Source organism: Mus pahari, chromosome 22 (genome assembly GCF_900095145.1).
Source record: "Mus pahari chromosome 22, PAHARI_EIJ_v1.1, whole genome shotgun sequence".
Lineage (NCBI taxonomy): Eukaryota > Metazoa > Chordata > Mammalia > Rodentia > Muridae > Mus > Mus pahari.
The window spans coordinates 7,247,358-7,271,789 of record NC_034611.1 but is presented as its reverse complement, the minus strand read 5'-3'; the positions used below and the strand labels follow the sequence as shown (position 1 = coordinate 7,271,789).

Sequence of the window (24,432 nt, the reverse complement as noted above, 5' to 3'; positions counted from 1 at the left end):
AGAAATTCAACATAGAGAAGAACTGAGTGCTCCAAAAAGTGTCAGTGGGAGCAAGATAATTCATTGCTTTCATTTCCTGCCGGTGCTGGAGCAAAGTGCAGGGGTCAGATTGGAAGTCGTAGGCTCCTAACACACAAAGTGGTTCTTATACCAATGTAAACTTGAGTTATTTCTCACAAGGAAGCTCACTGTGCTAAGTCTGGTGCTGTCCTTTCCCCTTCAGTGTGCCATGCTCTAACTGTGGTATTACTGTGCAGGTTGCTGCGGTCAGGCCAGCATGTCTATAGTCCCATTGCTTCCCTTCCTTCCATGGGACTGTTGTCTGCAGAACGTAACATTATACCCTAGTTCTTAGCCCAGAAGAATGAGGAAGCAGACTGTTTAGATTCACTGAGAAAACAGAGACTCTAAGCGATGCTTTAAAGAATGCTCAGCAGTGCATTCACTGCGCCATGCTTGTTCCCACCAGCAGCGGGACCCTTTTATCAGCTGAAGGGGCGGGGTGAGGGAGCAGTGAGGAAGCTAGGGGTAAATATCATAAATATCGTCTGTGAGGCTGGTGGGGTACTGGAGTGCAGTGAGGAGGGACAGCCTTATCAGCCATCCTTTCTGTCTTGTTGGTGGGATTAGAGTGGAAACCTATGCTGTCTTGTTAGTATGATTTATTTTCCTACTCCAGACTAAAAATACAGCCATTAACATACAGTTGTTGCTTTTTTTTAATTTTAGCCCAGAGAGGACACTAATGACTTTTTGAAAAATTCCTTACTAGAATCTGATAGTGCTTTTATTGGTGAGTACATCTAGTGTTATGTTAGTCTTTAAGCTGTGTGTGCATCGATGGCTGTTTTAGCTCTTTAAGATAGAATGTCACTGTGTAGCCCAAGCTGAACTGGCACTTACTATGGCCCAGGATGATCTCAACCTTTGATCCTCCTGAGTTCTGGGATTATGGCTACATCAGGATGGTTTAGCCACTTTTGAAAGTAGTGTGGTCGCTACACAAAATGTTGGACAGTCACCATAATACCTGGCAATAATTACTAGTTTCTGTCCCAAAGAAATAATGCTCACACAGAATATTCAAGTGGCATCATTCCAGTGCCACCAGCTAGCAATAGTCACCAATGGCAAGTGCAGATGCAAAGTGTGATGAATTAATGACTCAGCACCAACATGATCCATGCCGAGAGACACAGGACTGTGTTTTAGAATTCCACCTATGTGGAGTGTTGGACTGGGCCTGCAGTGTAGTTGCCAGTGATCATACAGGAACTATATGAGGTATTGCAAATTCTAGATTATAATGACTATAATGACTAAATGACTAATGATTTACGGTTGTAAATCCATTAAGTCACTGAATGTGTAACATTTCAATAAGCAATTAAAGAAAAAGACATCAAGACTCTAAGCTTTGAGTAAATTGACAACACTCTTTGTGTGACCTGTTTAGGTGCTTACGGTGAGACATACCCTGTCACTGAAGACAGCGCCTTCCCTCCACCATCACAGCTGCCCTCAGCAAGGGAACGCAGGAGGAACAAATTAAAAGGACTGGATTTTGTATGTATGATCTTCTCAGTTTAGAAGAGTGGCAGTTTTTCAGTTTATGTGGTCCAATTTAAGAAAACAAACCAGAGGCTTGCTTTGAAAACCAAACGTGTGTGGTCTAAATCTAGCTTCTGCTCTGTTATTTTGGCGACCTTGTAGCTCTTAGGATGGTATTATGTAGCTCTGTAAATGGCATGGACATCCTGTCCTATAAATGTTAAACTTACTGCCTCAGTCTCTATCTCACTCCCTATATAGTATACAGACTTTGGAGAAGCCATAAAAAGCAACTGTTAGCATTTATCAAAAAGCCTATTATACCTGTTATACCCTGATAATAACATGATATGGTAGCAACTCCGTTTTGGTCAAGTCCTAGTGTTTAAATAAAGACCAAACAGTGCAACAGGGAGAATAAAGTCTTTTCAATGAATGGTGCTAGAGAACCCGTTTCTGTATGCCAGAGGAGTTGAAACCTTGTCTCTCAAAACTATATGCATCACAAACACGTTTATATTAACCCCCCCCCCCAATACAAATTGGTCTTTATTTAAACACTAGGACTAGTTTCTGTATTCTTTTCTCTACTGTTGCTTTGTGCATCTGCCCCAACAGTAACACACACAGGTGGAGCCTCAGTTGCCTGTGTTGGCCTTCTGTGCCCTATTTCCTAAGCCTTATGCCAGCAATTTCACTGAAGTGCTACCTCTAAGCCCTGACAAAGACAGAGATAGATAGGATCCACATGCTCCCGGTTTGCTCTTCAGTGTGTGTTGATCTGGTGTAACCCCATGCTGACTGACAGAGTGTTCCTAAATTCTCTCTCTTAACTTTAGGATAGTAGTCGGCTCCACACACCACAGGATGGTCTCTCTTTAAAATCTATCTCCAGTGTAAATGTTGATCAAGTTAGAATGAGAAATGAAGACAGAATGAGAAGACTGAATGAGCAGCAGAAGAAAGCCACTAACACAGGTACTTACATACAAGATGCCCATTGGCTGACGAATACCTGGAAGGAATTTTCAAGTCCTTTGAGTTTTACAAAAGGTCAAGGTCATAAACTAGCTTGGAAATCCAGGGCTTGGGATTAATTCTGCAGTAGGTTCTTCATACTAGGTGTTAAGAGCATTATCTAAGCACTTACAGGAGGTCCTGTGCATGAAATATATCTAGGCTGTTTTCAGCAGGTTCAAATGCTGACTAGTATGTTGGTAATCACTCACTGTTTTTAAGTAATATATCCTTTAAAGACAATTTTACCTTTACTTGGCTTTTTGCAACATGAAGAAAAAAAGGTAGTTTTTCAGTTAATATTCTAAGCCAACAAGCTAATCTTCTCATGATGAGTGGGCTTGGGTGAAACTTCTCAGGAAGCACAGTGCAGCTTCAGACCTCTCCTGCCAGCCCGTGCCACACACTCTTCCTTTCCTTCCTTTTCCTTTAAGTCAGGCTCTTAGTCCCTCGCTGGGACAATGGGCCAGAGTTGTAGCAGAGTTGTCTATTTACAGAATGCTCTTAGGTCTGTTAAGCTGCACTGCAGGATTTTCATTGATGCAACTTTTTCTTAAATACTTTTTAATGCTACTTTTAAACTGAACTCATTTCTCCAGTCCAGGAGTGGTGTTTTGTGATAGTATTTTTCACTAAATACGAAAACACAAAAACAAGGGAATAGTACTTTTCATTTCATGTCATAATTGAGATGTCTTAAAAGGCAATTTCCGTTCACGTTTACCTAGAATTCCTTCTTTGTTTTAGAGCCAGTAACCTTGAACTTGTACCTAAGAATATATTTAAAAGACAATAGAGAAACTAAGATTCTTTCAGGTTTTCAATATCTAAACTATTTTTGCTTTAATATTGTCCTTTCAAACAGGAGTTTCTTGGTACAACATGGATTGACTACTTATTAAACTGGTTGCACATTGTACCCCTTTGCTAAGTCAATCCAGACCAAGAGATGTAATTTTTTTTTTTTTTTTTTTTTTAGAAAAAGAAGTTGACATCACAGGGTAGGAAGACAAATTTTTCCTACTTTATACTTATTAAGTCAAATACAGATGTAGAATTTGAATGAGATCAAATGTGATTAATGAACAAGTCACCTGTTAATGGGCTTAGTGCAGTATCTCAGTAATTTCCTCAGAATGACTTTCAGTGTACCTATTAGTGCTAAATTAACATCATTCTGTTTTTTTTTTTTCCTATGGTAACAGACACACAGGAAAATAGTCTATATTTCTACAGTCAGCTTTTAATGTTTGGTAGAGCCTGCTTTGTAGCTGTCTGTGCCAGAGTCCATGTATTTCTCTCCACCCCCATCGTGGTAGTCCCTTTCTCAGCATGCTTTCCTATTCCTAACGGGGAAAGTCAGTTGTTGGGGGAGGCTCGTCATCTTGTGAAGAGATGCAGAGCTGTAATGGGCTGGCTTGTAGGTGCCCTATGTATGTCACCTGCTACCCGACTTGTATCTTTTGCCTTCTGTAGATGATGAGGGTTCACTGGTTGATCCTGATGATATCATGAGACACTTGGGTGACGATGGACGCAACTCTGTGGCAACTGAGCCCTGGCTCCGCCCTGGCACTTCAGAAACTCTGAAACGGTTCATGGCAGAGCAGCTGAATGAGGAACAGCAGCAGGGTCCTGGGAAACCAGGCACTTTTACTTGGCAGGGACTATCTGCTGCACATGCTTAATAAACCCTCTCTGGATCCAGTAGTGCCTTTTACAGTGGAACGTTCACCTGTATACTACGTCTTGCTTGTGACCCTACTTTAATATTAGTTATTTATGTTCTATCTATATATAAAGTGTATTTTCCCATGATGATATGTTATGTATATATAATGTACATAAAAGCCCTGATTATTGATTTCTAATATAATTGTACAGAATTATTTTTGCAATTTTGCTATGGGTGGTAATGAACTCTTGATTGAGCTACCATACGTGCATTAAAATATGCTTGCCATTAAGAGGTGGTGAAATAAAGGGTACATAGCACTGTGAAACAATACATTGTTACTTATATACTTGCCACTGTTAGCATTGTGGAGAAACAGTTTTTACTGATTTGTTTTATATACCTGCTGTTGCTTTGACTATGCCAGCTGCTAGGTAATGAAAGATTCAAACAAGCTGCTCATTTTCATATCTGTAGTTACACATTCCATAGGAACAAAGGGATTTGTGATCATCCATGAGCCATGATTAAATGTTACATTTTCTGCCTCCATTTTATTTTTATGCTGATAGAAGTACAGACTCGGTTACTAATTTATCTGATTTCACTATTTCTTGACACAAATAAAGTTCTATTTTGATTAACTACCAGTGTCAGTTTCTTTACTCAAAGTGTTTCTAGGGTCCCATCCAGAGAGGGTAGAGGCAGTGGTCTTCTGTCCCACCACCCGAGACCCTTGGGTACATGAACTGATAAGTAAATAATATTTTACTTCATAAAGACTCATTCAACTTCTAGAAATTCTAGAAAATAATTCTTACTTGGATTAGGGTCTTCAGTTGTGTACCATGATGGCAGTTGAAGACAGCCAGCCACTGCTTCTTTGTAATTTCCAGGGATAAAATCAACAGCCGATTTTGACATTAGAGTTTACCAAAAATAAGACATTTTTGGTATTCTTTCTTGATTTTGGCTACATCTAATTTTTATGTTCAGTTTTGCTCTAAGTTTCTTCTGTCAACATTTGAAAATAACAATTGTGTCCTCTTCAGAGAATGTATTCTACAGCATCGGACAAGCAACTGTCAGCCATGGGAGGAAATGGCTTAGACCAGAAAACACTGAAGTAACTTAGTTCTAGCATTTAGCCTGGCTTGTCTAGAGCTAGGCCTTGTCATAAATACTAACTACTCAATTTAAGGACATCATATTTCCTGTTTTGAAATTAACCACTGCAGTTTTGTTTTAATGCTATGTACCACTGGACCTGGCTGATTTATAAAATGCCACAGTATAAACTACCATCATGGCAGGGGAGCATTTTTTTCAGTCTTAAAAAATAATAGCATTATCACTGAGTAATAAATACGCTTTTGGGTATCTTAAGATTAAGAGAGGAAGTTGAAGAATCCAATGTAGACTGCGAAGAAGGGTCTCTGTAGCTTAAAAAAAAACTTCATGGTTTGATCTTTAATTAAAAAAAAAAACAAAAAACAATGAAAACGGGGCTGTGGGTTACACTGCACTGATGAAATAATTCAAAAACTTTATTGACCTATAACCTGATTAGATATGCCAGATGAGAATCAATATTGTACAGAAAGTTGTACAGAATTTTTTACATAGAAAACTTTACATCTGTACCATATACATATCCACCTGAAAACATTTTCTACATCCACTGTTATATGGAATGCTTGATAAGCTTTTCATTCTAACCATCAGAGCACAGTTCACAGTATGAATACATTTCCAGTAAATCTAACCTCCCAAAACCATGCCAGGTTTATTATTTTTAATATATTCAACATTAAATTCTGTACATAGAATAAAATCTACATCAAGCCCCGCCACCCAAAAGAAAAAGTGACAGCAACCTAGATTCATTTTGCAGTGATTCAAGTTTCAGTCTGTGAAAGGTCATCTATTTTAATGGCTCGTCTTTAAAAGCCCTAAGAGAGTGAGTATGTTATGGGTAGTTCTTGTCAGCAGGGATGCTTTCTACCTTGGTGTTTTTCCCCTCCTGTTGTGATCTTGACAAGCATCGGCCACAACAGATTCAGGGCACAGCAAGCCCTCAAAATGACCACCACTCCCCCAAAGACTAAAAGTTCAACCCAAATGTTTTAGTGCATTTGACAAAATATTATGGGTATTTAGCAAGTAGATAAGAAAATAAAGAAATAAAACAGTGCAGGAGGAACAATGTTTAAGATTTTTATATTACAGACCTGCATCTCTGTACATTTTCACAGAAAGATGATGATTTAGAATCTCAGATAGCCTGAGTGTGCAAAAATCTTCAGAGTAAGAATACCATAGTTGCTAAATATCTTTTACCATGAGCAATAATTTTTTTCTCCCCCCCCCCCCCAATTATAAACATTTTATCCTTCAAAATACAGCTCTCCTGAGTTGTACTTCTCGTAGAAGTTCAGTCTTTACATCTATACTTCTTTGGGTAAGTTTCATGTCCATCCCTGCCAAAGTGTGGGGTCACTGCTTAGAGGACAGGGAAGGACCCTAAAGGTAGGCTGATGTCTGAACAGCCTTTCTGCTCAACATGAGCCCAACACGAGACAGAAGCCACTGGATTACTAGAGGGACTGGAGGGAGTGTTCCGACCTTGAGTTACAGGTGTAAGCATCTTACCAGTAACTCAGACACTACAATTGAGAGAAACATTTTTCAGGTAGGAAGCCTCTGCTGCAGGGTCCTTTCACAGAGCAGAGCAATGTAAACACCAACAGAAAAACATCGGCTCTCATCATTGCCTGTTTATCCCGAGTTCCTGTTCAGGTGGTTGTGATATTTGAAATACTATTCCAATCCGCAGGAAAAATCTTCTAAGAACAGCACGCAGTTCCGGAATCAGGTCAAATTGCATAATTTCACATAAGAGAGGGTAGTAGAATGACGCATGAGCTTTAAACTGGGGGGGGGGGGAGGGAGGGGAGAGAGAAACATCTTTGTTAGTACTGCTTCTGTTACACACCACAGAAACCAACCTGACATTAAAAGTGACTGCAGAGAGGCAAGTCTGCCCAGGTGGTAAGGACATGGACTATACAACTGAAAACCTACGATGAATTAAAAAAAATATATACCCAGGCCACTTGGTTTTTCATCATTATTTTAAAAACAACTTCAATTCCACATATGACAAAATTTAATAAATAAGCATGTTTTTCCTGCATAGAGCAAAAGAAGTGGAATAGGAAGGAGAGTTGAATTTTTTAATGTATCCTCTGATTATTAAATACAACTTTTAGATTTCAAGTGAACCTTCTACATAGCTCTGTGGTAGAATGGTCTCATACCTGGATAAAACTCAAGCACACCCATGAGGCATTTCAAAACGGTTGGACCATCTGAAGTGAGAAGACTCACCCTGAGTCTGGGCCACACCTTCTAGTAGCAGCCCATGTGCCTTTCTGTGGGCAGGGGAGCCACTACTGGACTATCTGGACGACAGCCTGTAACCCAGTCTAGGCAACGCACGCATGCATGCACCGACATGCACTCATAGACATGCACGCACGCATGCAGGCAGGCATGCACATAGTCCGTCAGTCTGTCTCTGAGTTCTGTTTTTCTAGAACCCTAACAGCAACTGCAGCATGACATTCCACTTTTATAGCTCCAGTGACTTATACATGGACTCATTGCTTTAGTTCCTTTGTCTCTAAATTCTGGTCTCTCTCTTCTCTCCTTCATGCTCTTCCACACTGCAGCAGGCACAGACAGGGAGGCAGAAGCAGTACAGCCCACCGTGGCCAGAGAACAGACAAGAGGGAAGACACTGGACAGCACTGAGTGGCACTGCCTGGCCCCATAGGCTCTCATCTGCTAGTCTAAAGCTTCAAGTGTCAGGCCACCTAACTGGGCATTTGAAATTTAGGACCCAAAGCAACTTATATTTAAATTATCTTCAAAAATACTGTAAATTACTTCAAAAAATAAAAATGTACAGTTTTGAAAATACTGTAATATATTCATTTATATGTAAATATATGTATCTATACATTTATATGTAGATAATTTCTACCTTTATATCTGCTGGTCTAAGTTGTTCACTAGAGGCTCTAGTCACCTGGAGGTACTAAATATACTAAAGGCTGGATGCAGCCTGGAGCCCAGCCCCAAGAAGTAGACCATAGGGCAGAGGCTCCAGGGCAAGGTCACACTGTGTGGCCTGAATACATATTTTCAGTTGGGGGAATTCAAGTGACTCTAGGGTTCATAAAGGGGATTTCACTGTTGAGGTGCCTATCCAAGTATCCAATGGGACTCTAAGTCCTCTTCTAATTGAATTGCTGAAATTGTTAGAAAACAAAGCTAAGTGAGAGTTTGCATAGCCTAGGCTCTGAGTGGACAGAAGCTGCATACTCACCCTGTTGTCACTGATCTTCAGAACTTTAGTGAGGAACAGTAACAGTAAGTTAGTCCAGGCTTCCCGGTGACTTTCGGATGTTAGAGTGAGGAAATAACTCAGCGCTTCACTGCAGACGCTGTAAAAGAGAAGGCTGCCTTTTACCTACTGAAACCTACTGCTGTGCACTCACAGAGAACCCTAACCCTAACCCTACTGCTGCACTGTCTAGATCCTATTTGTTTATATGAACAACACACGGAGCACCAACACTCGGTTTTCAAATTAGGAAGAAAACAAAACACTGAGGGAATCCACTGGAACTGTTTAGAAAACCCACAGCTCCATTTTCTAAGTTTTACTTAGATGGAGTCCCTGAGAGAGTGGGTGGGCAGGCCTGATACAGAAACTTGGCTTCAAACATAGGTGTTTTCTTTCACTGATATGACAGTCAGATTTTTCTGCACCTAAAACAGGCTATTGGAATAGCGATTTCTGAGATGTATTGAACCACTGCTCTCAGAACAGGAACAAACAATGCATAAGCAATTTTCTTCCTAAATAACAATTCAGTCTCAGCACAAACTATATTTAGTCATTATGAAGTAAAACAATGGAATCCAAATAATCAAAATTCCAAATACTTTTTAAAATAAAATGCCAGCAGGTAAGGCAACCTGTCACTTCCCAGCTGCTTTGTAAAAAAGACCTATCTTATGGCACCGAAAAGACTCAAGAACTACCATCAAGTTTCTGACTGTTAAAGACTTCCTCTTGGTCTTGACACGACCTGCTCAGTTGTCAGCTTTCACCTCAGCTAGCCTCAGGTGCTGCTGCCGCCCCAGACACCCAGGACTCCAATGTGGGTGTTCACAGCCAGCCTGTGTGACACAGGTGAGAGGCCACACATGGACTGCCACACAGTCTCATCTGTGAGATGGGGCTTCCAGGTTCCCAGGTTCCGCTACCTGCCCGCTGCTGTGATTGTGCCTTTCATATCTCACACAGCCACCATCCATGAGACCCTTACTTTAGAAGCCTCTGCTGGACTTCTTCCCAGGCACTGACTCTGCTCTCGTCCATGTACATCCGGAAGAGAATGCGCAGCCCACAGGCCAGGCTGCTCGTCTCCTGCTTTAGAAGGTTGGGCTTGGACTTGCCTTTGAAGCCTGCAGAAAGGGGAGGGTTCTGGAGTTAGACAAAAGGCACCTTATAGAAAGTCAAACAGCTCACTGGGGGATCTTCTGCCTGTGCTCAGCTGTCACTACTGGCTGTTTATAAAGCAGATCCTATAGGCCAGTGGATCTCAACCTGTGGGGTCATGAACCCTTTGTGGTTGCATATTAGATATTTATATTATGATTCATAACAGTTGCAAGATTATACTTAGGAAGTAGCAATGACATAACTTTATGATTGCCAATCACCAAAATATGAAGCTCTATATTAAAGAGTCACAGCATTAGGAAGGTTGAGAATCACTGTGATAGGTCTTGGATATAAAACAAATTGGGAAAGCAGAACACTCCTAAAGAGTCACACCTGGAGCCCTTCAGGCAGAACAGCAGCTGCAATGCTCGGCCTATGGCAGGGCTCCATAATGCAAGCGAGAAACATTAAAGGGCAGAGGAGCCCAGGTCCTCACAGGGAGGTCCTAGTCAGAGGTAGCAACAAGGGGAGGGGAAGGCAAGTGCCGTTCTGTTCTTCTCTATGTTGGGTCACAAAGGGGAGAGGATGAACAAAGATGGCCAACACTGTATTGAGCACAGAAGGTGATACTAAATAGACAACAGCCCCTTTATTTTTCTGGCTATGCTCTGAGGACCCTCTTCTATGAGTAGGTACTGACATCTATCTCTTTTCTCTTCCTTTTTAAGCGGGGGAGGGGAGTTTGAGACTGGGTTTCTGTGTGTACCCCTAACTGACTTCAAACTCAAGAGATCCTGCCTGCCTTATTTTCACTAGACCTAAAGTGCTCACTCAGGTAACTTTGACCATCACATACATCAGTGCATTCTCAGTGACAGCATGAGACCTGGACAGCTTACCTGCTTTCCACAGAGCAGTCCTCTGTTCATTGTTGGAATTAAATGCTTTTGCAAATCTATGTGATTCTAATAAGCAGTCCAGTAGCTTGAACAGTTGTTGTGATGTTAAAAAGCGGTACATTCCTTGGTCTTGAGTATCAACTCGAACATCGAAGTCTACTGCATCTCTCTTTGGAAAACAAACAGCCGTAACATACACTTAACCTGTTTTAGTAAACTTAAGACTCAAGGCTCCCCCTTCCCCCAATTCTGCTCTCTTTAATATTTACACGTACATGTTTATGCCTGCTCATTTGTATGTGAACCATGTGTATGCAGGTTCCCACACAGGCTACAGGATTACTAAATCCCTTGGAACCAGAGATATAGGAAGCTATGAACTGCCAGACAGGGTGCTAGAAATGAAACTGGGTCTTCTTGCCAAGAGCAGCAAGTAATCTTAACCTTTGAGCCATCTCTCCAGCTCCCACTTGCTAGTTAAATCACTACTTTACCACAGACAACAGACAGAACAGCTATGGCAAACAGAGTCTCCTGGTGAAGGCCTACTCTTTTGCATGGGCCTTTGTCCCAGGGCTGCTTTTCACTGCTGTGCTTTTCTTGCCACCATTATACAGTCTCATGATTCCCGGGCCTCAGCCCACGCTATTTCCTGTAGATCAACATGAGGACAACTTTTATGAATTAATGCTGTTTAGATGGATTAATGACTTTATAGAATTCCTGATTTGATTCAATAATTTTAAGAAGTTTAAGGAGATGGTTTTAGTTGTTTTGCCTGAAAGATGTATTAAAGTTAGAATCAAGAATAGAATGTGTCCCCTCCTCACAGAAGAGTAAGTAAAGGCTGCATAATAAGAAATATAATGAGGTTTCATAAATTACACTAAGAAGAGAAATAGGCTAGCGATAGATTTGTGATCAAGGAAAAACATTCATTCTTGGTCACATTCAAGGATGAGGCCCCTTGAACTATGTGCACTATGATAAAGCAAGGCCATGTGAAACTGTAGCTTTGAACTTATAATGAGCTTACAGAATGAAACACTGCTTTGACCTTAACTATCGACATCCTTCTGTAACCCTTTTGTGTAATGTTTTATCTGTGAGGTAATTTTATAAACAACTTTTGTCTAAGAAGGAATAAAAAGGCTGAGAAAAAACACAAAACATGGCTATTGGCAGTCTGCTCCATCCATCAAATGTATATATGCCTGTCTATCTGTATGGATGTACATACATATGTATGCAGGTATATGTGTATGTATGCATGTGTACTTGTGAAATTGATGAAACAGGTGGTAGGGCCCAGCAGAGTGAGTACATGAGTGTGTGTGTTTGCATGATTTTCTCTTTATCCCTTTTATCTCCTTCTCTCTGGCTCATGAAGAGTTCAGTTAAGGAGTAAAGAGCCCAAGTAACTGTTTCTTTTCTCAATTCCCTGCCACTATCGGCAGTAGTTAATTGCCAGAAGGCATCAGCTTTTGGCCCACAGAACATTAAGAGAGAGTTAAAGTCGAGAAGTCATCCGCCTTTGGCCTTTAAGTGCAGGTCACCTGGTTTTTAATCTCCGGAGCTTTGAAAGCTCTTTATTATCAATTAGCACGCTGACAAATTACCCATCTGGGAAACAGAAGGAAGCACTTCCCTCATGCCTCCTAATGCTCCTGTGGCTGTTCCTCCGGTTCTTCAGACCTCTTCACAACAAAGCTCCTTGACAGAGCTAACATGAACAGTCTCCAAGTCCTCTACTCTTACACCTACTAAAGTCAGGTTCTTCTGTCCTTGGTGTTAGACTGAGTCCCATGTCAAGCTTATGAAGTCCTAAGAACTGTGAGAGGGCAATTCTTATGTGCAATGTCATGTGAGCTATCTAGAGTAGTTGGTCACATCGTCCTTAAACCGTTTTCTGTAGCTGACTTCTATGGTGATCTGGTCTTGCTTCTCTTCAGGCCTCTGTGGTTCTGTGGAGTCCCTACACACCGCTTTGTCTGTAGTACATGAGGCCCCAAAGCACATGCCCTCACCCTCCTTCTCTGCCAGGGCCATTCTTATGCCTCGACACTACCCAGGCTCAGGCTTGGAAAGGTAGTTGTGAAGACCATCCAAAGACATCTCCAGTGTAGGTGTCATCTGAAGTCCAGACACCTCAGGTTCTTTCCTCCTCTCACAGTTCCTTACCTGGGCTGCTGCTAAGTTTTCTGCATCCTCCTTCTTGCTTGTGGCTGGGAAGAACACAATGTTGTCGATGGTCTGGATGAGTTCCAGCTGCACAACACATTTAATCAACAGGGCAGCAAACAATTTTTGTTCTGGGAATTCTGTGAGGAAACCCCCCCAATGCACATGCAAACAAAACATTATTTTGAATCCTTTATAATTTCCATAACATTATAACGCTAAGGAAACATTACTATGTACAAAGGTCACACACTCACACCGCACATCTCTAGTGAAGAAGACATCCTCTGTTCATAGGTACCACTTGCTATAGTAACATTGTACCTATGAAATGTTTAGGAAAATAACTGCTTAAATAAATGAAAGCATCTTATGCGACTTGAACAGTATATATGTTCTAATTGGCTGTACTTTCAATGCAGGTTATTATTGAAATAAATAGTCTTGACTGATGTGCAAGTCTAATGTTTAAAAATAATAGGAAAACCTGTTTAAGAAAACTACAGGAACCAGATCAACACCAAAAAGAAAGTGGGATAGCCAGGATTCTAATCAAACCATGTGATATTGTGGTTTAGCCATACAACAGGTTTATCTGTGTCCAAATATATGTTTGTAGCTAAACTAACGCTTATTTTCAATTGATCCACCAGTAAGTAAGTTATAAACATGTATGTTAAGGATACTGCCACTAAGCACCAGATTCAGAGTGTTCCCCATGCAGCCTTTCACACCACAGCTGAGACAAAGGTCACTCCTCACTCTACCAGTCTGCAGATCACAGGAGGCGCTCCTCCTCTGTGATCATACCATTAGGCAGATACAGATGCAGAAACCGAGAAAGAAGATGCAGCTGCTAGCTGCTACGCACAATGGGCAGCACTGATGTGGGCTGAGTCACAAGGACACATTTGGGTTCCAATGAACAACAGACACCCAAGAGGAGTTATTTCTCAGTTTTGGAGCAGTGGCTCCAGCAGTAGCTGATTTACAATGCCCTAGTTTCTTTCTGATATAAAAAGCATTTACTACAAAATTCCTTTTCTGTTATCAATTTTTGCAAGTTAAATTTACTTGCTGAGACATTTGAAACTTTCCTATCCAGGTATGTTTCTAGAAATATTGTTCTATGTAGCACTTGGTTCTTATGGTTGAAGACAAGTTACAAACAAAACAAAGAACCCAACTAATCCCAAGGTTGTCATGTGTCATCCCTTATTACAGTCACAGCCTCCACTGTGCATTCTCACCCCTTCATTTCATTAGCTCAAACATCCCAGACCACAAGGCCTCTTGGTAGCACCTGGATCCAGTTTCATCAGGATATTAGTTAAGAGAGCTCTCATGGTGCCTGGATATCCCTAGTAACAGAGTTTGGCAAATGAGGGTGTGCTGTGACTGCTTGTAGGAATGTGAAATAGTGTTACTACCATGAACAGCTTAGAAGTTACAAAGAATCAGTACACTGCACAATAATTCTACTTCTAGGTACATTCACAAAAGATGTGAAAACAGGCCTTCAAACCATGCTTGAACATGAGTGTTCCCACCAGCACTACTCATAATCAGCGTGTCAAAACTCAATGTCAGAGCCAAGTGGGCAAACACACTGTGATACACACACACACACACACACACACACACACACACACACACACAGGATTACTAACTCAGAAGTAAAATTGACTGAGTTACTGATTCAAATGATGAAGAACCTCAGGGCCACTTTGTATGATGTCACCTATAAAACCCACTGAAGAGTCTAGTCACAGAAACAGAAAGCAGAATGGTGATTGCCAAGGGCTAGAGAAGGGGAGAAAAAACAGTGGTTTCTCAATGAATATGGGATTTCCTTTCCGTGATGGGAAAGTTTTGTGCCTAGGCAGAATGTTTGCACAACATTCTGAATGTACTACATGCAAGTCGGTTGCTTATTTGCAAATAGTAAGTTCTGCCTCATTTAAAATTTTTACTGCATTTATTTACTTTGTGTTTACTACACATGTGTGTATGTGTGTGTTCTGGCAGGTGGAGGCCAGATGGCAACTTTGAGCAGTCAATTTTTTTCCTTCTACCATGGAGTGTCCATCAAAGTCTGGGAATCAGGCCTGGAACAAGTGACTTCACTTGCTGAGCCATCACACTGGCCACAACCTCAGCTTTTACAATGTGCTTAAAGCCACTTTCTTTTCTATGGAGGTGTCACCTTTTGTATGTGTTATTTGTTTTCAGCAAACAAAACTGAACTGATGTCAAAAAGTGAGTGTCCCATTTTTGGGCAAAGGTGATGGACAGTCTGAAGGTGGCCCACAAGGTGGGCGGCAGTGCAGAAGAGCCTGCTCCTCGCTCTGAGCTGGGGGCTAGCTCCTACCTACAGAGGGGTGATGGGGCGCTTTCCTTCATTCCCAGGAAGACAGGGAAAGGAAGACATCACCTTTACAGACAGAAAATGTGCTCAAGTGTGGATGGACAGAGAAGGCAGAGCCCAACACAAACATTAGCTAAAGGCTCTGGGATCAAAACTGACATTGCACATGTTGGTGAAGGTTTGAAAGAGACGTCCACACTAGGGTAGTAGACAGAGTAAAAGTAAAAAGTGATCAAGACCAATTATGGCATACACTCATTAGTAAGAGTCACCAAAGTGTCCATTACATACACACCGTACAGTTTACTTTTATTTAGAGAAATAACTCACTTGCTGTGGATTTCACTTTGCTAACTTCTTCACTCACAGTAGAAACAGAAACCAGTGGTGCTTGCTGTCTGTTATCTGAAGATCTTGGTTGAATAGAATCATGTATGTCTACAGATTTTTGTGATATTGCATCCTAATAAGATAAATTCATTAAGATAAGCACATCACAGGGATAAACCAACCCAACCCAACCCAAACCACCCTTTCTGAGCCTTTGTGGTCTCAGGCCTGACACCCTCCCTCCATGTGCTATGGATAAGAATGTGATGTTGCAATGAACGAGAAAGTAGCACTATTCACAACTATTCTCCAGATCTGACACAACTCACATGTGTTAAAGTGGAGGGAGAGTTCATGTAGTTGACATGACTTTCCTTTGTGGGAGTAGTTAGTAAAGTATCTTCTGTTACACAAGAAATCAAGGACCAGAAAGGTCAGTATGAGGTGACTAAACAGGAGTTTGGTGTCATGAAGGGAAGCTGGACATAAGTTGAACAGACTTACATGGTAGTCTGACTTGAGCTGTAATAGCAGTATGGAGGGAAAACCTTAAAGAGCTTTTGAAATAGGGGTTTTATATATATTTATATTTTTTGAAAGGATTAAGTATGAAAACATTTTTTTCAAGATTTATTTTTAATTGTGTGTGTGTGTGTGTGTGTGTTCATTAGTGCTGATGCCAACAGAGACCAGAAAAGGGAGCTAGATTCCCTGGAGCTGGAGCTACAGAAGACTGTGAGCCACCATGTGGGTGCTGAGAAATAAACTTGGGCCTCTGTAACCTCAGTTACTGCTCTTAAACATGGAGAATCTCTCTAGTCCTATGTTAATACTCTTAAACAATCAAGCACCCTATGTTATTGAGCTGTATTATCGTTGCATGGGTTTTAGTGATCTAGGTAAGTTTTGTTAAACACATAGCAGCTTCAAGTAAAAAAATATTTTAGATCAGCAGAGTATTTATTTGACCAAGATGACTTAAAAAAAAACATTTTAAAGTAAAAAACTACACATAGGAAACACTTAAAGCAATACTTAAACTGGGTTGTAATACTGAAGGTTGAAAAATTATTTTAGAAATCTTTAGAAATTTTTGAATGACTAGGTAGAATTTTCTCAATTTCTCTGATTAAGCAACGTTAAAAAAAAAAAAAAGAGAGAATGTGTTATTTTGTAATCTCTGCCCTTTGAAGGATAGTTCTGAATCAGAACACATCTAGCTTCACATCCCCTTTAGAAATGGACTACACTGTAGCAGAGCAAGTGAGCCCTGTAAGAGATTCCTCATGTACCTGTGGGAACATTGCCTAGATATGCTAAACCATATTTATACTTAAAAATCTTTTAAATATATTATAGTAATTACTAGTAAATGTAAAGGAAACAAATGGCCTAGTAATTACAACTATACTGGAGTTGAAGTAGCAAGGTAGTATAAAAAACCTGGTACATTTAAGCCCTGCATTCTTCCTTATACATATAAATACTTATATTGGCAAGGTCTAAGTAGTCAGAGGAAAAGACAAAGATGGACTTAGAAGAGAGATGAGAGGGAAGAGAAATGGCAGCAGCAGCAGCAGCAGCAGCAGCAGCAGCAGCAGCAGCAGCCGCCGCCGCCTCAAGAACAAAGAGTGAGCCAGGGCTGAGGGGCCTAGACATGAGTGGGACTCAGTCTTCCAAAGCCAAGCCTGAGGTCTATGGTGAAATGCATTATCTGACTTGTCAATACAAGTTTTACTTTATACAGAGGGTGAATGACATGCAGAACAGAATGGAACTAGATAACTCAGATCCAATATTTCCTTGGGCAAAAAGCAAACCCATAGTGCAGATTCTACCCTGTGCAGCGGGGGAGTACACACAGGAGAGTACCCTCATTCCTGGCATGGACAGGAAATCTCACAAGTGGCAGGGTATCTGATAGAATCCAGTAGATCAGTTACGGGACAATTATGAGTCTCTGTGGCAGATACTATAGTTCTCAAAAGAATACTATGTTGGTATGTAATCTATGTTTTAACTGTAAACAATTACTTGAAAAATTTAAGGGCTGTGGGAAACAGGTCAGTAGGCACTATCTTGCTACTATGGTCTCCTAGGTTTACATTTCAAGGGCTAGGGACTGGAAGGATGGGCCAGAGATCCAAATCGCAGAACCTGGGCTAGATTCCTAGGCTGCACATAGTGGCTCACAACTATCTGTAACTCAATTTCTAAGGGACCTGACAATATTTTGGCCTCGGTGAGTTCCTGTACAACTGTGGAGCACAAAAACTTGCATAGGCAAATTCATATAACACATTCACATAAAGAGACAGACAGATGAGTCTTTAAAAATTTCAAGGGCTAGAAAAACAATGTGAATAATTATCTTTTTCATGTTCATTATGGTAAAAATGGAAAAAACAGAATCAGAATAAAGCCTACATATTAGATAAAAATAGTCTCAATAAGATTTATCTGGTTAACCTTTTGGTATCATCAAGGAAATAAAACATGAGACTCTTATAATGACTAAAGGACATATTTGTAATTGTTTTTTCAAATAATTCTGAAAACCACATGGGCAGAGGAAGGGAATGAGGAGAAAGGGGAAGCGGGTGACAAAGCAAAGCAGTATATAACCACAAGCTGTGCCCTGGAGCAACGGGTAGTTTCGGTTGGCTAAGTCTGGGAATTCTTCTTGTAAGGGCATGTCCTACATATTTAAGTAATAATTCAGTTAATGCTGGTCAAGTGTTTTTTATACAACTGTGTAAAAAAACCAATATATGGGGTTGAAGGAATCCCTGCTGGGCTTGGGCTGGTGCTGCTATGTACTGAACCACTAGATACTGCATCCCATAATCTGGATGCCTCAAAGTGAGTGAATTCCCAAGGTGCTCCCCAAGTTATCCCTGACTGACTAGCAAACATGCCTACATCCTGGGCTAGGTAGAAGAAAAGTAGGCAGAGCTGCAGTGTATGTGTGTGTGAGGGCTGGCCTGATGAAGCAGGAGCAGCGCTAAGGGAAGAGATTCAAGCATTTATGGGGATCTTGGCAGGGGAAGCAGACGAGACAGCTTAGAGGGCTGAGAACTGCCCATCTGTGGTGCTTTAAGGCTTCTTATAAATCTAAAGGTCTCTGTGTCTTTTATTTGGGAACCTCTGATAGATATTTAAAGACAACAAGGGGGTGTAGCAAACCCCCAGAATAATAATAACCACTATAATAGCCTTAACTATTTTCTACACAATGAAATTATATTAAAGTAAAAAGTTAAAAAAAAAATTTAATACTACCTAAGTTGGTGTGAAAAAATCTCTATATAATCTGGTATCTACATTCATAATCCTTAAAATCATTTTTCTGTGTGTCCTATATAAAACAAAATTTAAGTACCCTCTTCATGGCATATACACAATATAAAATTGTTACAAGTTAAATTTACCATCAGGAACTTTAATCTGAGAATTTCAAGTGAGAAACTTACACCATCTTTTAAAGAGAGTTGATCTCCCTGGCACAGTTGAAATGTTCATATCCAAACATTCTTATGTGTCATGTGTTAGTGTCTATGTGTGAAACTCAGAAACAAAATTCATGCTCAAACTTGATCCTCTATGAGCAATAAAAAGTAGGGCAGTGTCCCATTGATAGGATGGCACCTTACTGCCACAGGAGTGGAAGCATTAAAGAGGCTTTTTCCTGCCCTCTGCCTTCTGTCGTGGAGGGGTGTAAGGTGCCGCTGTGGAAGCAGAGTATAGCTAGCCTCCATTAGATACTGAGTGCTCAGTTTGCAGCCTGCACTGCTTCAAGAAGCCAACTTCGGTCACTTCTAAACTACGTAAGCTCAGGTGTTTTGTCATAGCAACGGGACAGACTAGGACCCTGATGAAGAGTTAGGCCAATAGTTAAACCACTTCCACAGACAACTTCAAATATGATTTATTTACTTACCAACTGCTTTTCACTCACAGCTGATGGAGATGGGGGTGCAGCCTCTCCAGAGGTAGGGCGCCAAGTCAGAAGCCTTTAACACACCAAAGCAAAAACCAGTCATGGGGGCCATAGGAAGAAGTTATGCCACATGCAATATATTTTAAATGGGAATTAAAAAGTGAAAAACATTACACTCTATTTTAAAAGTCTGACTACTGATAAAAGCAATTTTCTGAAATCCATTCAGTCAAAAATTTAAAAGATGTACTTTTGGAAAATAGTTCAGCAGCACTCAATTAAGTTATAAGAATAAGTAGTTTTATGGTAAATTATAAGTTATAAGGATAAGTAGTTTTATGGTAAATTATACTTTCTGAAGTGTACAAATTTTGAACTTACTTCTTCTAAATAGTAATCTTAAATATCATCCAAAAACAAGATTGTTTTTAAAGTCTTCCACTTTTCAAAAAATTTCTCAGAATTAAAATTTTAAAAAAAAATCAAAATTCATAAAACTCTTTAGAATCAGTTTTTTAAATATTTAGAAAAAATAAGTCAACGAGGTACCAAAGAGAAATTAATTTGCCACCGCTGAATTGGGTGCTTGCAGCAGAAATATGATCTAGCATCAAATTCTCCTTTCTGAAAAGCATAAGCTCTGGGTAGACAGATGCCCACAGACGTCTCCACTTCAATGAAGAGGAGTGGGAAATAGATCCTTTCTACAAAGAAGTGCTTATTAGATGACACTTAAGGTTATAATGAGCATGTGACTCAACAATCTAAAACACATGCAGGTCTAATTAAAATAATATGTAGTCAGGGGATTTTTATAGAGTTCTTGGGGTGGGTGTGGGTATGGAACTGTTAGGTAAGAATTCATGCTGTCTTTAACAGAGTCACAGACACAATCACTGACAGACGTGTTTCAGCTGTCAGCTGCTTACCCTGCTCGAGATAAATGTATTGTGTGAAAATGTATTGAGTAATTGGAAGCTGGTCAAAGAAATCACTGTGCATCTTTCAGTATAGACCACTTTTCTACTGTATTTCTTGTATTTTACTTCCTATTTTCAATGTTAATATTTGTAAGAGTATTCTAGGAACATAAACCAGATTTAAATTTAAATTTACTTCAAAACAGGATATAAAGTTAGAAACCGTAGACTAGTTGATAGTTTTCATATGATCTTATATCAGCACTGGACACACTTGATGTTCCTACAGAGTCTACCGACAGACTTAAACATTACAGAGAGCAGATAAAGCCATACACTAATCAGGGTGAGCACCAGGGGTACTGGGTGTGACTCGAGTCTACCCTGGGAATAAACCATGTTAATGCGTGTTGGTTTCTTCACCGATTAAAATCTATTTATAACTCATTCCTAACAGATGACAATTTGGGAGTCCAGTGTAATATTTATAAGCATCTTTCTTTAGAGTAGTAAGTCTTCTGTAACTGAAATACATGTTAAGGAAGCTTTCTTTCTCTGACTGAACGCTTGCCTGGTGTGGTATGTTCAAACACAATCTTATAAAATCAGTGGGGTCAACGTGTTATGACTCAAAATCTGGATAATCATACTGTTTTGGCTTACAAATCACTTTCTTCATGTAGTTGTCACAGTTACTCATTGCTCACTTTTAAACCCCATTAGTCTACAAGTATAAATGTAGATCTTACGCATGCGGGATTGTGGTTTTGAAGATATCCAGGGTGCAGTTACACGTTTTATCCCAGATTTCAAGAGTAAACTTTTCACCATTCAGAATAACCACATTTTCTAAGCAGTTTGTACCAGATCGTGCTAACTGCTCATTGTCTAGAAAAGAAAAGAACAATTCATTTACATATCCCAACATCACATGTCATACTTGGTGTTAACATAACTGGTACACACCTACCTTGTTGTACACACCAGTAAAGTTGGGCAAAAATATCATCCAAAAGTACATCGCTGAGAACTTCTAAATACTGGGTGAATACATCACATATTGCATAAAGGGCATGGTTACAAGTTGTTGTCATCCATTCAGCTTTCTGGGGGTGGGGGGGGGAAGGAGGTCATGAAATGAAGGTCATGCTGTCCACCAACCATTAGACTCTGTCTCAAGTCTCCTCCCTCAAATTACATTAAACATAATTATAAACGTCTCCACTTAATATTGATCTATAGGACAAGGAGGAAAAAAATGAAGCTCTCTAGCCACAGAGCCTGAACTATAAGTGTTTTATAGTAAAAATATGTCATAATAAGTAAAACTAAATTTACTTTGAATTCTTTTCTTTTATTAGAATTCAGAATCTAATATTAATGAAAGTTTCTGGTGTTTCTTAGCTGTGACTATAACAAAATATGGAAGAAAAGCTGACAGTTTAACAAAAGCAATGAATATAAAAATTAAATCACTAGTTCAGTTATATTTCCAAATAGTGTCCTTGCTAATGAAAGGAAATACTATTTGTCATGTATTGAAGAAATTCTAGGAATTCTTTCATGTTCAATGTGCTTCATTTCAAACATTACCATGTACTGAGTGAAAACCTGAAGAATGTTGTAACTTTATGCTAAAGGTATTCTCTTACCTCTGTCTGCTGTTCTGGCAATTTCATGTTGTCAAAGATTCTGAAAACAATTCTGAATAAGTCCTGCCACCAATGTTTTTCATAAGTGTGGCCATATGTTTTCATTATTTCAAACATTACCGTTAAGCCCCTAAAATAACAGAACACAATTAGGAAAGCTGTAATGTAAAGAAGCAAAACTCCCTAAGAAAGGGTTAAAAGTTTACAAAGCTACTAAAAAAAGAAAGTTAATACTTATTAAAGTTAACACTGGCTGTTAATGCATATTGAATATAATGTAATTCAAGCTGTAAAATTACAGGTTCCTTTAGGACACAAGGTTCAGAAAATAAAAACTCCAAAAGCTCTGACCTGAAAATCATTTATTTTTCCTTTCCCACTCCTACTAGTCTAGCTATTAAAACTGTAAATGGAATAGGAGTGGCCCCACAGGCTCATGTACTGAATACAGTCATTACAGTGTAGCACTACTTGATAGGGATTAGGAGGAGTGGCCTTGCTGACGGTAGTTATAGCACTGGGATGGGTTTTGGGGTTTCATATGCTCAAGTAAGGCTCAGTGTTTCTCTCTTTCTGCTGTCTGCATTCTCTTGGTTCTTTCTCCAGCACCCGGTCTGCCTGCCTGGCACCATGCTTCCTATCATGGGGATAATGGACTAAACCTCTGAAACTGTGAGTCAGGCCCAGTTAAGTGCTTTTCTTTGTAAGAGTCGCCATGGCTACAGTGTCTCTTCACAGTAATGGCACAGTGACTAAGACAGAAATACAGACTGAATAAGCCATCATTTGAATAAATATTAATTTTGCAGAACTATGGGAAAGGGTGAAAGGACTCACAGCATTCTAAGAACAACAACAACAACAACAACAACAACAACAAACCTTTGGAAAAATCTTTATCAAAAGGTTACAGGGACTTTCAGTTGCCAGTATGGATACTGCTCCCATAATATCTCCACACAAAATATCTATTAACCAACCACTGAGGCCTAATCTCCACGACCTGCATGTCTCTTGGTTCCTGCTATATTCTAGGCAGTGCTAACAACTTAGGCAAGCAGTCAGTATGTGATTAACAAATAAAACACCTAGAAATCATACTGACAAGCTTTCAAGCACTAAAACTGAAATTGCCTTTCTGATTTATTATCTTTCTTGAAGTAATACTTTTATCAAATGGTCAGTTAAAACAAAAATGTCTCTAAAATGCTCCAAAGGACTGTACAGAGTTAGGTCACATGCTGTTCCACTGTCCAGGCCTAGCACATGTCTGAGATGTAGAAGATTCTCAAAACACGGGTTATGTGGACAGGTAAAATAAGCCTGGCCTGCTCAGTCCCTACAGGAGCACAGCGGCTGTGACACCTAAGGTTAAGTCACAAGCAAGGGTGGAGCCGGAAGTAAAGGGACTCTGCCTTTCTTATGTTAAAATTAAACTGGGAATTACAGTTGAAGGATCGTCTTACTGTTAGAGCTTTGCTGTAACAGAAATTCTGATAAAAGGGCTATGCTCCACTGTAGGCTCAGACAGTGGCTGTTTCTCAAAAGCTGAGTACTGTCTAGAGCTTATCAGGCATTTTACTCTGTCGTTCACAGGGTGAGCTGCTGACAGAGGTCCTCTTAGCAACCTTTTAAAACTCAAGACTAATTATTTAAAAACCCCTTAACCACGTGGGGCTTACCCTCCTAGCATAAGGACACGGGAGGGAGGGGCAGAAAGGACTGGGAGTATTTATTTTTAAAAAACGTTTCTACAGTTTTCCAGGAAGAAATTTTATCTTTAACTGCAGTTTCTGAGAAGAAAGTTAAAAAAAAAAAGTTTATAGTATTAAACATAAAAGTTAAAAACAGACTAAGATTTCATTTTGCACTAACATCTAGTAATCATTTTTTTAAGTAATAATATAAAATGTGCCTATGTAGTTCTTTTTTTTTTCCTCTCTCTTTTCATTTTTAGAGACAGGATTTCTCTGTGTAGCCCTGATAGTCCTATATATCACTCCGTAGATCAGGCTGACTCAGAGAGATCTGCCTGCCTCTCCCTCCCAAGTGCTGGGATTAAAGGCACCACCACCACCATCACCACCACCACCACCACTAGGCTGCCGAACTTGTGTGCTCTCTTGAACTTGCTCTTCCCCCACCCCACATTGTATTTGGAATTGAGCTGAAATAATTCATTCATTTTAGTTGATGATTAAAACTTGAATTGATCAATTTAGTCATAACATGTTTACTGTTCAATAGGCATTAAGATTGGTTGTGCAATTGGAGTGTAATATTCGGGGTAGGCTAAGTTGTACTAATTCTTTTTTCTTTCTTTCTTTCTTTCTTTCTTTCTTTCTTTCTTTCTTTCTTTCTTTTTTTTTTTTTTTTTT

The 24,432-nt window shown here is 39.9% G+C and overlaps 2 protein-coding genes across 11 annotated transcripts in view; one reads left to right on the top strand and one right to left on the bottom strand.

Moving 5' to 3' along the window:
• The window catches only part of Cspp1 (centrosome and spindle pole associated protein 1), an 88,943-nt gene extending 84,033 nt beyond the window's left edge, over nt 1-4,910 (top strand). For 4 of the 9 annotated variants that reach the window (XM_029533236.1, XM_029533234.1, XM_029533237.1 and 1 more), the window contains 4 exons: nt 730-793; nt 1,457-1,566; nt 2,391-2,529; nt 4,045-4,899. In XM_029533236.1, the coding sequence (XP_029389096.1) occupies nt 730-793; nt 1,457-1,566; nt 2,391-2,529; nt 4,045-4,256 (525 nt within the window). In that variant the 3' untranslated portion in view covers nt 4,257-4,899. Of the gene's footprint in view, nt 1-729; nt 794-1,456; nt 1,567-2,390; nt 2,530-4,044 lie in introns of all 9 variants that reach the window. The other 5 variants (XM_029533239.1, XM_029533235.1, XM_029533240.1 and 2 more) reach the window with 4 other exon arrangements.
• Nucleotides 4,911-5,772: 862 nt separating this feature from the next.
• Nucleotides 5,773-24,432, bottom strand: part of Arfgef1 (ADP ribosylation factor guanine nucleotide exchange factor 1) — a 95,320-nt gene continuing 76,660 nt past the window's right edge. For both annotated transcript variants that reach the window (XM_021222418.2, XM_029533233.1), the window contains 10 exons: nt 22,055-22,184; nt 21,373-21,508; nt 21,152-21,290; nt 19,483-19,555; nt 15,543-15,675; nt 12,845-12,984; nt 10,664-10,832; nt 9,646-9,784; nt 8,637-8,754; nt 5,773-7,175 (listed from right to left, as the gene is read on the bottom strand). In XM_021222418.2, coding sequence (XP_021078077.1) covers nt 7,011-7,175; nt 8,637-8,754; nt 9,646-9,784; nt 10,664-10,832; nt 12,845-12,984; nt 15,543-15,675; nt 19,483-19,555; nt 21,152-21,290; nt 21,373-21,508; nt 22,055-22,184 — 1,342 coding nt within the window. In that variant the 3' untranslated portion in view covers nt 5,773-7,010. The remainder of the gene's footprint in view (nt 7,176-8,636; nt 8,755-9,645; nt 9,785-10,663; nt 10,833-12,844; nt 12,985-15,542; nt 15,676-19,482; nt 19,556-21,151; nt 21,291-21,372; nt 21,509-22,054; nt 22,185-24,432) is intronic.